The 13,636-nt window shown below is 38.9% G+C and overlaps 1 protein-coding gene across 10 annotated transcripts in view; it reads left to right on the top strand.

Moving 5' to 3' along the window:
- Positions 1-13,636, top strand: part of DOCK10 (dedicator of cytokinesis 10) — a 134,034-nt gene that overhangs the window by 72,752 nt on the left and 47,646 nt on the right. For 9 of the 10 annotated variants that reach the window (XM_037406777.1, XM_037406775.1, XM_037406778.1 and 6 more), the window contains exons 15-23: positions 4,009-4,131; positions 5,426-5,505; positions 7,023-7,210; positions 7,841-7,906; positions 8,769-8,861; positions 10,734-10,857; positions 11,009-11,130; positions 11,793-11,879; positions 12,494-12,586. In XM_037406777.1, coding sequence (XP_037262674.1) covers positions 4,009-4,131; positions 5,426-5,505; positions 7,023-7,210; positions 7,841-7,906; positions 8,769-8,861; positions 10,734-10,857; positions 11,009-11,130; positions 11,793-11,879; positions 12,494-12,586 — 976 coding nt within the window. The remainder of the gene's footprint in view (positions 1-4,008; positions 4,132-5,425; positions 5,506-7,022; positions 7,211-7,840; positions 7,907-8,768; positions 8,862-10,733; positions 10,858-11,008; positions 11,131-11,792; positions 11,880-12,493; positions 12,587-13,636) is intronic. The other variant, XM_037406772.1, reaches the window with a different exon arrangement.

Below are 13,636 nucleotides of genomic sequence, written 5' to 3'. Positions count from 1 at the left end.
AATTCAGTGCTTCACTGCCCATACCATTGAAAACTTTCCTCCCATCTGTAGTATTAATTACAGGAAATATACTTCAGTGTGTTTATCAGCTCTTAAATGTTTTCATTATAAATTGCATTAATAGACAACATAGTTGAAATGTCATTGACCAAATACACCATGTGTATGAACTTGTCTATCAGTGATGTTGCACAAGGAATTTATTTAGTTCATTGGGTCAAATTCTGCTCTTATTTGCATCTGTTTATGTATTAACATTACTCAGGACTCTCATTGGTAAAAGCAAAGTATAATTTGGCCCTATAAAATCTATTTCTATTTTCACAGCTTGAAAATAAAAGTTTCCACAGGAGGCTATTGCACTACAGGGGGAAAAAATGGTTTGGCTATGATAAATAGCGAAACCCGGGGTTTGGAAATGTGTTTTCCAGTTATTTCATTCTGGCATTAACCACACTCCTGTTTTTGTGTGGAAATTTTCCCCCTTTAAAGCAGTTACAGATGGCCACAGTGTGATTTTTTTACATGTACATTCAGTCAGCCAAAAGCTTGACAGTTGAGTATGGTGCATGTGACTGAAACTCATAATTAGCTTATGTGACATCCAGTTTGTTAGCATCGTTCAAAAGCGTGACTCAGGGTTCCTCCCTGATTTCTTACTGGCGTTGGTGGGATCAGGTGACTGTATGCTCTCACAGGTATAATTATAGTATGTGTTAGATTTGTCACACTGTAATTCTATCTTCCATTCTCGTACTACTGCCAGAACTGCCAAAGTTTGCAAATATGTGTTTGAGCTACATATTGTAGATGTGGGGAAACATCACTCACAGAGATTAGTTTTTGCACTCTGCTGTTTCTTCAAATCCTCTCCGCCTTCATATACCTCACATTTTAAAGCCTAATACTTTCATCCTTCAACAGCTTGTACAGCTGCTGGTTCAGTTCTCAGGTGGCATAGGTTGATGTAGGTGAGGGTAGCGAGGCTACACTGGTTTACAGTAGCTGCAGATCTCACACTGAATCTCTAACCTTGGAGGTGAGCAATTCTTCCACAAATTGTAAGCCACTACTCTAAAAGTAGCTGTTTCAATGTTAAATTATGAAGATTGTGTAGGTTGTCCGTGCTTAAAGAATTTTTAGGGTTGTGGACTATGAGCTAACAGTGTCAGAACAGTAGAGTCATAGAAACACTTTAAATCCTGAGATGATGTTTCAGCTTCTTTTGTGAAATCTGTTCATTTGTTTTCCCCTAAATTAACACCTTCAGAATCTCTTCAGGATTTTAGTTCTGTGACATTTTTCTTACTCCAATCTCTCTGGTAAATAAATAACCAGCAGTAATGAACCGTTAATATACTAGGCAAGTGTTGGACTCCTGGATTGTAGAAATGGTTTATTACGTTTCCTTTTCTTTGATGTGACAGATATTGTTCTGAAACACCTTTGGGATGTTCACTGTGACAAGGAGCACTCTTGCTCTGTCTGCACCCAGCAGCCTGGAAGGATCTAGTGAAACATGGGATTGCAGTTACTTAACTGTAGACGTAATACATGCAGTACTTGCTGCTCTGGTAGTTCTCCAGCTTTAATGAGCCAGGGAAATGGAGACACCAGTACAGTTTGATCAGCATAAAGCCATCTAACTCTTCCCTGAGTACATATAATATACCTGGTTTTGAGAAGGTTTATCTTGTTTTCAATTGCTCTACTGCAATTTCATCTAAACTGCTCTTGTAGTGGCAAGAGCATTACATAAATGCAGTACTGTGTGTAAACTGGAGTGTAAAAATACTTACCTGTTTTGTACTGCAGATCCCTGGTTTCATGTCTTTGATTTTATTATAGATGTTGTATTTAGGCTGGGATACGCTGCTGAGCTGATGAGGAGCAGTTCTAGAGGTGGGGCATATGATACCCAGGGAGCACTGATGCTGGGCAGGAGTGGTGGTAGGCAGGAAGATTCTGTAAAGCCCTTGTGACTCCAGAGTGGCTGGAGGAGAGGAGGTGACAATGCCAAGTCCCTGAGCCTCCCAGGAGGCAGTGCTCAGCACCACTGACCTGGAGTTGAGCTACTTCCAGCACAGACCTGCTGCTTTTTCTTTTTACAGTATGAACATCCCCAGCCCTTCCTTGGTGAGTGCCCTTACACCCTGCTGTGCTGAGCAGTGGTTTGTTCGGTGTCAGAGCCTGCGCTGGAATTAGTTAATAAGTTCCACCAGGGCCTGGGTGTGCTCAGCATCACATTGGAGAGCCAGTGGCACAGCAGAAATCACTGAATGTTTTAGTCCTCTCTGTTAGTCTGGAGAGGAAAGCAGTGCTGAGTCCAAAAAATATCATAGTGTCACCAATGCTGTAATAATTAGTAAATCTTATCTTTTTTTTTTCTTTTTTTTTTTTTTTTTTCTCTGACAACAGTTTAATAGGATTTGTAAAGTAAGTGGTGGCTGCCAGAAATTGGGTCTGGTTTCTCCCTAACGTAAGATTTTTGACATGGCATGTTGGTGTGGACCTTATCCCCTCTAGCTGCTGGAGGCAAAAATCTAATAGAAAAGAGCTGATTATTCTTTACAGTTGCAAAGAAATGAAATAGTGGTGCTTCTTTCAATTAATTAAGTTAAGACATGGTGCATTTATACTTATTCTTGGGATCCTCTTCCAAAGGTTTACTCCATTATTTTGCATCTGGCAACAATTTGTGCTGGCATAAATTCTTCTTCTCACTGGCAGTGGAACAGAGAAGTAAATTAAGGAAGCAAGATTGGCCAAATGATTCACAGAACAGCACTTAGTGTCGAGAACATTTTACTTTTGTTAAGCAATATTTTTGCATACTACAGTTGAATCCAAGGTTTGCTAATTTGGATAGCTGTTACATTATCCAGCCCAGCCAGCGCGTGTGACCCTTGGGGATATACAAAGGGCACTGGAATGTCTTCATTAAATCATCCTGCCTGTGTCCATGATCAGGAATGGTAATATCTGGGAATATTTTCCCGTGTGCATAGCAGCTGATATGTATTGTTTCCAGTTATAGACTGATATCCTTTTTTTCCATTTCAATTTGCACTTTGTAGATGGTTCACAAAAAATTTAGTCCATGTTCCACAAACTTGTTTTGTGAAGGAAAGGTAAGCCCCAGTGAGCTGGTGCCATTCTCTTGGAGGACATGGAACAAATTTAATGCATGGGAAGATTCAGTACGGGTCTCTAAACTGGCTCTGCAAAAGCATATGTTTCTTTACATGGTGAGATATAGTGGTTGGGATTTGACATCTTGCTGTAATTTCTGTTATTTAAAATTATCATGATTTTCATTGGACAATAACTTCATGGATGAAACTACCTATTGATGGTAATGAATTCTTCAGAATGCTTCCCTGAAGCAAGGAGCCAGTCTCTTTGTTGAAGTGAGGAGTCCTGCCCTTGATACGTGAGCAAGATGGTAAAGTCCCACCAGACCCAGGAGATGTGGCGCTCAGCCAGGGCTGGCCTCTCTGGGGCTGCCCCAAGGGCTTGCCAAGAGGCTGGAGAAGGCAGCCTTGCAGCCAGGGCGACAGAGGGGCAGGTGGGAGCAGAGAGCTGGCTCTAGTGAGGTGCTGGATGCTTCCAGCTTTATGAAGTGAGAGTTAGCTACAGGAGAGGGGGGCAGAAAGGATGGATGCTGAACTGGATGATTATATGTTGTAGCATTAAACTGCAGCAACTCTGAACTGTGAGTAGTCATACTGCACCTGCAGTCCGTGGGGACTGTCTGCATAGTGTAAGATTAAACAAGGTCTTAAGTTTTTGCAGAACTGGGATTGCAATGAAATTAAACTGAAATTGCCTATGCTCCTGCAAATGTACAGCTCAGAAGAGCGTTCTTGTTTGAAGCCCTGCAGAGAGCCCAATTTGTGTAAGAATTCATATCATAACCTTGTTAAAAGATTACATGACAATTTCAAATGTTCATATATATATGTGTGGGTGAGTGTTTATAAACATGTAATTTTTCTTTCTTTATAGACCAGTGTTCAAAGATAATCAGGGAAATGTTGACAGAGACTCACGATTCTCACCTTTATTCAGGCAAGAAAGTAATAAGATTTCCATGGAAGATTTGATTAAACTAATAACAGAATACAGAAGGTAAGGAACAGTTTTAATTTAGTTTGAGAAGGAATAAAAGCTTTATAAAGCTGTGCAGAGTAATTTTCACAGCTTTTTTTTTCTTCATTTAACACAGTGTGCCAAAGTGGCCGTATTAAATTGGTTTTTTTCCATTAGCCTATTTACCTGCCAAAGAGTACTTTGGGTTGGACTTTCCAGGAAAACTGAAACATTAATAAATGTTATAAACTAAAGATAGTGATTCCTTAAATTAGCTTCCATCAGGAGAGATGCAGGTGAAGTAAACAATAAAAGAAAACTATCTCAAGGAAAAAAAGGAGGGAGGGGATGGGGAAGAGAGGAAAAAAAAATGAAAAAGCATTCTTGAATGGTTTCCCCACTCCTTGCTTTTGTTTGTTTGAGTCTCCATGACAAACTGCAGAGTGGACACTGGAGGGAAAACACTTCTCCAAATGTTTAACAGTTTGTAAATTAGTGAATAGCAGTTTGGCTGGATAGTCTTCCACACAGGTGTAAATCAGGATAATTTTAGAGCGGAGTCTTTGTTTATACTGGATAAGTGACTTGAGAATTGAACCATGAATTTCTTCCTGTCTCTTCCACTCTAAATGTGCCTAGGAATGAATTAATCCAATTAAGTTATCCTGTTCCATTTATATAAAATCAAATCATAGAAAGATTGAATGTCAGCTACAGGGATTGGATTGGGCCCTTAACCTCTTGTGCCATCTTGCTGTTACTGGTCAGGAAACTTTACTGAAACTCTGACTATTCTTATTAGCCACCACTACTGGGTTTGTCTGTCTAAAGCATCTCCTAGATAAAAGAAATTTAGCACAGTTTTGGCAATTCTCAGATTGCTTGGGCACGAGGAATATGTCTTGGTCCCTTTTCAGCATGGCCCTTGCAGAAGCCATGGTGCTGTGAACTCCTCTCAGTGGTCGTTGAATTCCTTTTAGAGAACAATTGATTCAGATTTTAGAAACAAAATGTGGGTAAGTTAATTCTCATAAGGTTTGGCTCATCAGTTTCTTCCTTTTCTACAAAATATGCTATAATATTGCTTGCAAAAAGAAGGTAGGAACAAGGCCAAGAAAGACAAAAAAAAAAATCCAAAATAAAACAAACCACATTTGTTTCCTGCTGTTGCATTTGATTTGAGTTTAATAGCCAATAGGTGTATGTTAAATGTGTTTAATATACATTTATATTTCAAATTATGGTCTGTTTTTCATTTTTAGATTAATTCCTGTGATGGGTCTCATCTCCCTTGTTCTAATTTTCTAAAATGTTTTCATTTCTGTCATTGCAGAGCAGAGAAGATTAGCAAAATACAGACTATACCTGGCTGTTTGGAGATTGCAGTTGATTGTGTTCCTTTGGAACATCCAAGTATGATTCCACTTTATAATTAATTATTATAATTAAATAGGGAACTGTCATAGATTTTTCAGCCATAATTGCTGCTTGAGACAATTCTGGTAGAAGAGCCCGTTGAGGTATAGAAAAATGTATGCAGGGGAGTGTTCTTGATCTGTTTTCATTCAATTACACCATTTTTTTTGTTTCATCCTGTACCTGGCCAGATATACCCCAGCAATATGGAACGTAACGTGATGAATCCACATGTGATGGAAGTCCAAGGACCACCATTTTTTGTTCCCTAAGGGATTAGGTCAAAGAACTGAGTGGACTTATGTAGCTTGAAGTTAATAGCCTTGCACTGTTGGTTGGCTGTGATGCTCATATTCTCTGTGAACATCTGGGAGATGCAGCAGGTTTCAAGAATGTAGACTAGGTGGAGGACTTCATTCAGAGGCCACTCTGGCACCAGTGCAGCAGCTGCTAAGACAGATGCTTCTTGCTGGGTCTTTTATTTCTTTTTAAACTTTCTGTTTCAAGGGCCATGCTTCTGTGAGCCACTGTTGCAAAAACTCAGGACCATGGAATTCCCCTGAAGCCTATCATCACACATCTTTATACCATCTTAATATGGTATTACATAAATAACATAGTTACACTAACATTTAAAAAGCAATTTTTATTTTTGAAACTAAAAGAAACTGATGTCTCAGAGTACACAAAATGGTGCAAAGCAGCTTGGGCCTTGTACTGTTCCTTTACTTGGTGTGCCCTGTGGCCAGGTGAAGTCTGGCTTTAAAGTGTATGTGCTTGTCAAGTGCACAGTTCCTGTGGAAAGTCAATGAAAATTTCATCACTCTTTTAGAGTAACAGCTGAAACATTTCTTTGGTATGGGGAAAATTTGTCTTGCTCTGAATAAGGCTGTAAAATAATTTTAAAACTGTACCAGAAAACTTTCGTGCCGTAGGATTCATTAAAATCTCCATCTTGACTTCAGCCAGCTCTGAAGGAAGCCTTGTAATAGCAGTAACCGGTTCTGTTATAACAGCTCCTTCCCACCCAAAGTCAGTCATGCCAGGCTAGTGCTAAAAATCTTTCATTGCCAAGCAAAGCCACTGAAAAGGAAGTTGGCCAAAGATCTTGTCAAGAGTTTGCCAATACAGTCATGTCTCTAGGGACCGACACTACCCTGCTTCGCATTAGCATCAATTTGCTTTCAACAACAGAAGTAGATCTTTGTTTTTATAAGACTTTATTTACTCTAGCTACAACAAGGGCTGGAGCCATGGTGCATCAGGGGATATTGTCTGACAGTTTAACCTGAAACAAAACTTCTGCCTTTCTGCTGCCGGGGGGGAAGCCAAACTCACGTAGCTCTAGCAAAGGGCAAAAGAGGAAAAGTCTCCTGAAGCTCCCACCACATTACTTGTTCTTTGCGATTTCAGCCAGGATTTTACTGGTTCCATCTCAATATTACTTATTCTAAGTAGTAAGGCTGTAAAGCAAACAATAATATGTGATGGTTTTCTTTTCTGTTCTTTTGAAGACTGTGTAACTTCATCTTTTATTCCAATCAAGCCATTTAATGACATAAAGGAGCATCCACCTACAGTGGAAGTTGAGGAGTTTGTACAGGAATCAACAAAATATTCTCGCCCTTACAGAGTATACAAGAACCAAATATACGTATATCCAAAACACCTCAAGTACGATAGCCAAAAATACTTCAACAAGGTACAGTACGTGACCAATTCAGGTAGTTGTGTACTGCGTGAGCTCTCATTGAAAGTACTCATCACCACCCAAGGAGGGGGAAAGGGTGATGCGAGTCATGGACTTGGCTTTTGATCTTTTTTTCAATTTTTGCCATAGTGAAACATTAATATGTTTTTAACGAAATGAATCTGTGGATTAATGTGAAGTTGTATCAGTGATTCAGAGATAATGTGGTAATAGCTTTTTCAAAATTTTCAGAAGGGCTGTATTTTAATGAAATGATGTGCGCAGATAAAAATAATCTGGGTAATATTTTTAGTTCTTAAATGAAGCTTGAGTACTACTTGCATTTTCATGGTGATTGAAAATTAATTAAGGACAAGACACAGGTAGGCGCTGGTCACTTTGTAATCTGCTTCTACACAGTCGGTTTGAAGCCTGGGTTAGATTTTGCTGGTTCTTCTTGGAAATATTATTTCTAGTGATAGCACTGTGACTTAAAGACATTTTAAATGCTGATACACCATCTGCCATCTGCATGTTTCTCGGAGATTTTGAAAAGAGCTTATTTCAGTGCTTTTAGTTTGCTTGTGTTTTTATGGGTACCCCGCTTCTGATCTAAGCTTTAATACATTCCTGTCTTTTCAGGCACGGAATATAACAGTGTGCATTGAATTTAAAAGCTCAGATGAAGAAGGAGCGAAGCCACTGAAGGTGAGCCACAGTGAGAATATATTCAGAGAACAATGTTTCTGAGGACATTACTTAGCAAACCAAGGAATTGGGGCTATACTAACTCAGAACAATTGAAGAGCAAATGTTGTCATGCATCCTTCTACATGTGCACTGTGATTCTCTTTGATCCCACCTAGTCATAATGATTCCAGCTCACACAGTGCCGTTTTGCAGTGCCAGCTCTAACTGGTGGAGGAGAAAGAATTAGACAATATTAGAAAACTTAACCATTTTTTACAGTACAACTTGCTTATTCTAAAATTTACCTTTTACCCTACACTTCTTACTGAGTTCCGGACATTTGATTGAAAAGAGAGGAGCATAAAATTAGAGAAACTTTAGACTTAATTCTTAACTTTGCTATTGACCAAGGGCTATTGTGTAGTATTGTTGTACTGTAGTTTCCCCACTAATAAGTTGCCATCACTCAGTAACCAAGATCCTCCAGACTGGACTCTGCCAGCAAGGAGATTGTTAACTGGGGTAGCTTTTGTAATGCTGAAAAGTCAGTAAAGGCATTGTATTGTGTATTGAACTGCATAAAAGTGCAATTGCTTTTGTAGTTTTTTTCAGAAAACTTTTAAATTGATAACAGCAAGGAGTAAGTCTAAGGAATCTGCATTGCTTAGTAGAGTGCAGGGTAATTTTCACAGAATCAATAGACTTTCACTAGAAGTATGTATGAAGGTTTGATCACTTAAAATATTTCTTTTAATATTTGATCAAAGTAACTATCAATCTTTAATGATATTGTTTCCAGTGTACATGCATATTAGATATACCAAGAGTAGTATCATCATCAGAATTTCACAATGTAATTAAAGCATGTTACTTTTATCAGTGTATTTATGGGAAGCCAGGTGGACCGTTATTTACAACAGCAGCCTACACCGCTGTGCTACATCATTCCCAGAATCCTGATTTCTATGATGAGGTCAGTCTGTTTTTTCTTTCAGTAAACATCAGCCAATCTCACTTGTTTGTCAATGAGACAGAAAAATATGTGTAAAGAATACTTCTGTTACAATAGCTTGTGTATCTGGATGGGCCTGTGTTATGCAGATTTACATACAGCCTCACCTTTTGTTGTTTGGGGTTTTCTTAAATCATCACAGTGAATCCTGTTGTAAGATGTTCTGAGTACAGTTAAGATGCTGTAGAATTAATTAGGAACAGTCTAGCTTTCTAAAATGCACATCTGGATTACGTTAAGGGTCCAGCTGCATCTCTGGATTTAATGGAAACAGTAATTATGATGAAGGGTGGAGCCAAATGTCAGAACAAATCCCTTTCAGATACAAGATCTGCACTGGGGCCTTTTGGTTGATCCGGTGGTCTGAACAGAATATTCAGTGACATGTAGTGGCTGCAGCAAGTCATTTAGCTGGTGCGTTTGAGGATGCAGCTATAGAATAGCGTTCACTCCTGGGCCTTTGCCAAATGTTAGTCCCGTATGCATCTTTATGCTTGACCAAAGCCAAGTATTGATTCCCCAGGCTTTCTGCAGGTGAACTTAGTTCCACCCTTTCAGTGACTAGTGTGTTTGGTGGCCTGTGAATGTCACATGTCTGTTCTGGATTTTCCACTACAGCTCTATGTGTAACAGTAAGGCTGGCAAACAGCATTAGTATATAGCCAGTGTTTTCCAAACTGTTGGCTTGATCTTGGAAAAACTTCCTTTTTTTCAGTTAAAATTTACTTCATAAAACACAGGGACAAGATTAGCAGATAATGTACAACTACCGGTGAAGTATCAATTTTAAGCTTTGTGTTTAGGAGTGGAGGTGGAGCTTCAAGCATTACATCTTCAGAGATCTTGCAGCCCCCGCTACCCCTTTGCCAGCAGTGTTTGGGGTTTTAACACTTCTGAAAACATTCTTCATGTGATGCTAGTGAGCCATCTGGTTGGGGCAGATTATTTTCAACTTGAACAAAGAGCTAATTCAGATCTTAATAGCTGATTTGGCTGGAAGAGGTGTGCACCTGTACTGAATGTTCCTAGTAAAGCAAGTGCAGTTTTTAAAAGAATGCAGTATGTTATCAAGAAAGTTGTCTTAATCTCCATGTCTGAATCCCCATTTCATATCTATGATTATGGTATTAGATTCTTACCCATAAGCTGATTTACATTGGTCAACAATTTCTAAACCTTACTTCAAGCATAGGATTAGCTTGGATAAATGTTATTATAGCTCACAAGGGCGAAGGGTCTTTTTTATTAGTTCTTGTAACATGTTTTGATTATTTTGTATTTTTATTCCAATAGGTTAATAATATCTCAAACCCAATCTGTAGTGATTCATGGATGGCATGATATGGGATTTAAGACTGAGCAGAAATTGTAAATAAACTTTTATTTTTGTGTCAGCCTTTATTACTTGGTCTTTGCCTTGAAATGATGATGAAGCAGTAAGCAGAGATGTTGTTTTAGTTTGTGGTTTGGTCATCCTGAAAATATGAGAACAGTGATGGCTGTTTATGGCTGCTAGAGTGCAGGTGATCACTTCTAAGCTGGGTCCATCACTCTTTAGTTCTGTCCTCTTTCATCTTACACTCTTTCATCATAAATGCAAATACCCATCCACAAGACAGACAGGAAAAAAACCTGTTTTAAGTAAAAGTGATGGGTGATCATCCCAATTTCCTTGAGAGAGCATCTATTACCCATGCACGCAAACATTAGCCAGCAAAGGCAGGCTGTGCTTAGACCTCTGTGTAGAGAGAGATGGCACTCATTTAGACCATCTCTGATGCCTGGTTTAATCGATTCTTAAACTAAAGTGAGGTGTAACATTTTACATTTCAGGTGAAAATTGAACTTCCCACTCAACTCCATAAGAAACACCACATTCTGTTTTCATTTTATCATGTCACCTGTGACATAAATGCAAAAGCTAATGCCAAAAAGAAAGAGGCTCTGGAAACACCAGGTACCTGTAGTAGAATTACTTTCAATTATAAATATAAATTATGTACATTCAAATAAGGATTGCAGAATTTCTGGCTGGATATTATTGTCTTCCTTTGAACTTGAGAAGCTTGTTTTTCCAAAGAATCATATTGATTTGTTCTTGTGCACAGTGGGATACACATGGCTTCCTTTGTTGAAAGATGCCCAGTTAGCTTCGCAAGAACACAACGTGCCAGTGGCAAGCAGTCTGCCTCCCAATTACTTGAGTCTTCAAGAGCCAGTTAGTGGAAAGGTATTAAGTCGTACTTTCATATTATTCAAATGGCGCAGAGCATTTATTTCCAGATGTTTTACATGAGATTTGCATTTGCACATACCTGGAAGTGTAAATGACAGGGTATCTGTTTTAGAATATTCATGTGCATATCATAGACTATATAAACTAAGATATGTACCACTGCACTGAGAGTCATATGTTGCTGATTCACAAGTGTATATGGAAAAAGTGTATTTTATAACAATAGTATACCCAGTTTCTCCAAAGAGTGAATGAGAGTGACCAGACAGATTCTTTTCACAAACTCAGGCCATGTGACATCATTCATTCTGCTGCTGACGTGATCCACAATCATGCTTCATTCTCCAGTTTTGTGGTGTGATACCCTATTTTCCCATTGATCGTGTCCACTTTGGATTGTATCTGCCTCCTTGTGTGTGTTTGTCATGAGGACAGGGTGGGACAGTGATCTGGTCCCTTGAATGACAATGGTTGGGGGCTTGTGCTGAAAAGTGGGTTTGTATTGCAACGGTTCTGTGGTTGTCAAAGCACAGTAGCCTGCACAGTTCATGCACGCACATGTGCAAAGCTATGCAGTGAAAATTTGATGCAGACTTGAATAAATAGGAAATAAGTGGGAAAATGTGGTTGTTTGTTTTTTTGTTTTTGTTTAATAGCAGATTGGCTGTGATGTAAAATGGGTAGATAGTGGCAAACCACTTTTCAAAGTCTCTACTTTTGTTGTATCGACAGTAAATACTCAGGTAAGCCAAATTTCCTCTTAGCTCTGTTACCTGCTTACAAACAAAAAGTGTCAAGGGATGTCTGAAAGATGTTTTAAAATCTTGTGTGAATTTGTTTCGTTAACTTTTAAAGGTTATTTTAATGTAGAAGGGCAAGATGACAATGACAGAACACACATTTTAAGGATAAAAGATAAATTATTAAAGATTATACCAACATAAAAATCATGGAATATCTGTTTAGACAGCAAGAAATTAAATTGTGAATGCCAGGAAGAAGTAAAAATCTGGCCACTGAAATCCCTGAGATTGTAAGGAAAAAAATATTGCTCACAACACTGAAAAAAATTGTGTAGTCAAAGCACCTAGAAATAAGTTATATAAAGCAGCTGTGCTGGGCGATGGGTCCAGCTAAATTAAGTTGATCTGTCTGTCTTGTGTCTGAGGCAGTAGGGTCCAAGTGTGTTCTTTGATATCACAGGTGGTTGCTGTAACCAATTTATGGAGCTGAATTCTAATCCTTTCTATAATACATATTAATTCTATAATAATTCTATAATATAGAATTCTATAATTAATTCTATAATACATAATAATTCTATAATACATATTAATGTGAATGTTTATCGTTTTAGGACCCATACCTGAATAACTTTTTCCATCAGTGCCAGGAAAGGGAAAAGGATCTGTCCCAGCCTCCTACCTCAAACTTTATCAATTCTTGTAAGGTAAGTAACCTGCAGCACAAACTGTGCTGTAAAGTTGTATTTAGGGCTTTCTCTCAACTGATCCATCACTTCACAACTCTAAACATGGCACAGACTTCTCAGGGGGCCATGGGTCCGTGACATCTTCAGTTGGACTTGGTGTGACTGGTCACAGCGCTGTCTCCTATCCCCTCTCCTTTAGAGCACGGCTGCATCTGCCCCATCAGCTTTGATAATCCAGCCTATGCTAAGCCTCAAACCCTGTTAAAGGATAGTGTGATGTTGCTCTGTTGCTCTAGGGAAGTCTGGGAAAAGGAGCTGTAGCCTATGGAGCTGCGGTATTCCTGCTAGTCCTCTCTTGCCTTAGATGCGTTGTATGCTTACCTCCTACTTGGCTCTTCGTACTTTCACTGTAAACATCTGGATGCTCTCCAAAGGGCTGTTTGGGGAAATTTGTATGTATAAATCAAGGGTGCTTGTTGCCTATCACGTTCTGAAATCAGAAGGAACGTACCCTTTTTGCAGAGATGAAATGAATAAGCAAGTACTGCATTAGATGGGACCGTGTTCAGTAGAGGACAAAAGCTGTGAGAAAGGAGGAGTGTAACAAGCAAATTATTATGACGAGAGCATTGTAGTAACAATTGTAGTGACAAGAGCAGCAGGTAAATGTAGGGCCGTGATTCTTTACCTATTCGTGAATGGTGACATTCAGAGTTCTTGCTTTGCAAGCCATTTACCGAACTTTAACAGGAGGATAAACAAGAGGACTGAAGGGTAGCTGTGACACTGTTCCACAGTGCTAGCTTTAAAACATTGTACATATGAGTTTTATTTATTATTTTTCCATTTAGCCGTCTGTAATATCTAACAGGTGTTTGGGGGTTTAGATGTTACCATCATGTAGGTGCTCTTCCCCTTTACTTCATTTATGTTTTCCTGTTTGACTGTACCTTAACCAGATTTTATAAAGCTGCTTGGGAAGAGATTTTTGCTTTAATAAGCAAATATAAAGTTCCAATAAATCATGGCAGTTCTCTGGGCATGTCCCTAAAGGTGGCTACTACTTTT

The sequence above is a fragment of the Falco rusticolus genome, chromosome 13 (genome assembly GCF_015220075.1).
Source record: "Falco rusticolus isolate bFalRus1 chromosome 13, bFalRus1.pri, whole genome shotgun sequence".
In the NCBI taxonomy this organism is placed as follows: domain Eukaryota; kingdom Metazoa; phylum Chordata; class Aves; order Falconiformes; family Falconidae; genus Falco; species Falco rusticolus.
The sequence above is the reverse complement of the archived record's forward strand: the minus strand, read 5'-3'. Positions and strand labels throughout refer to the sequence as shown.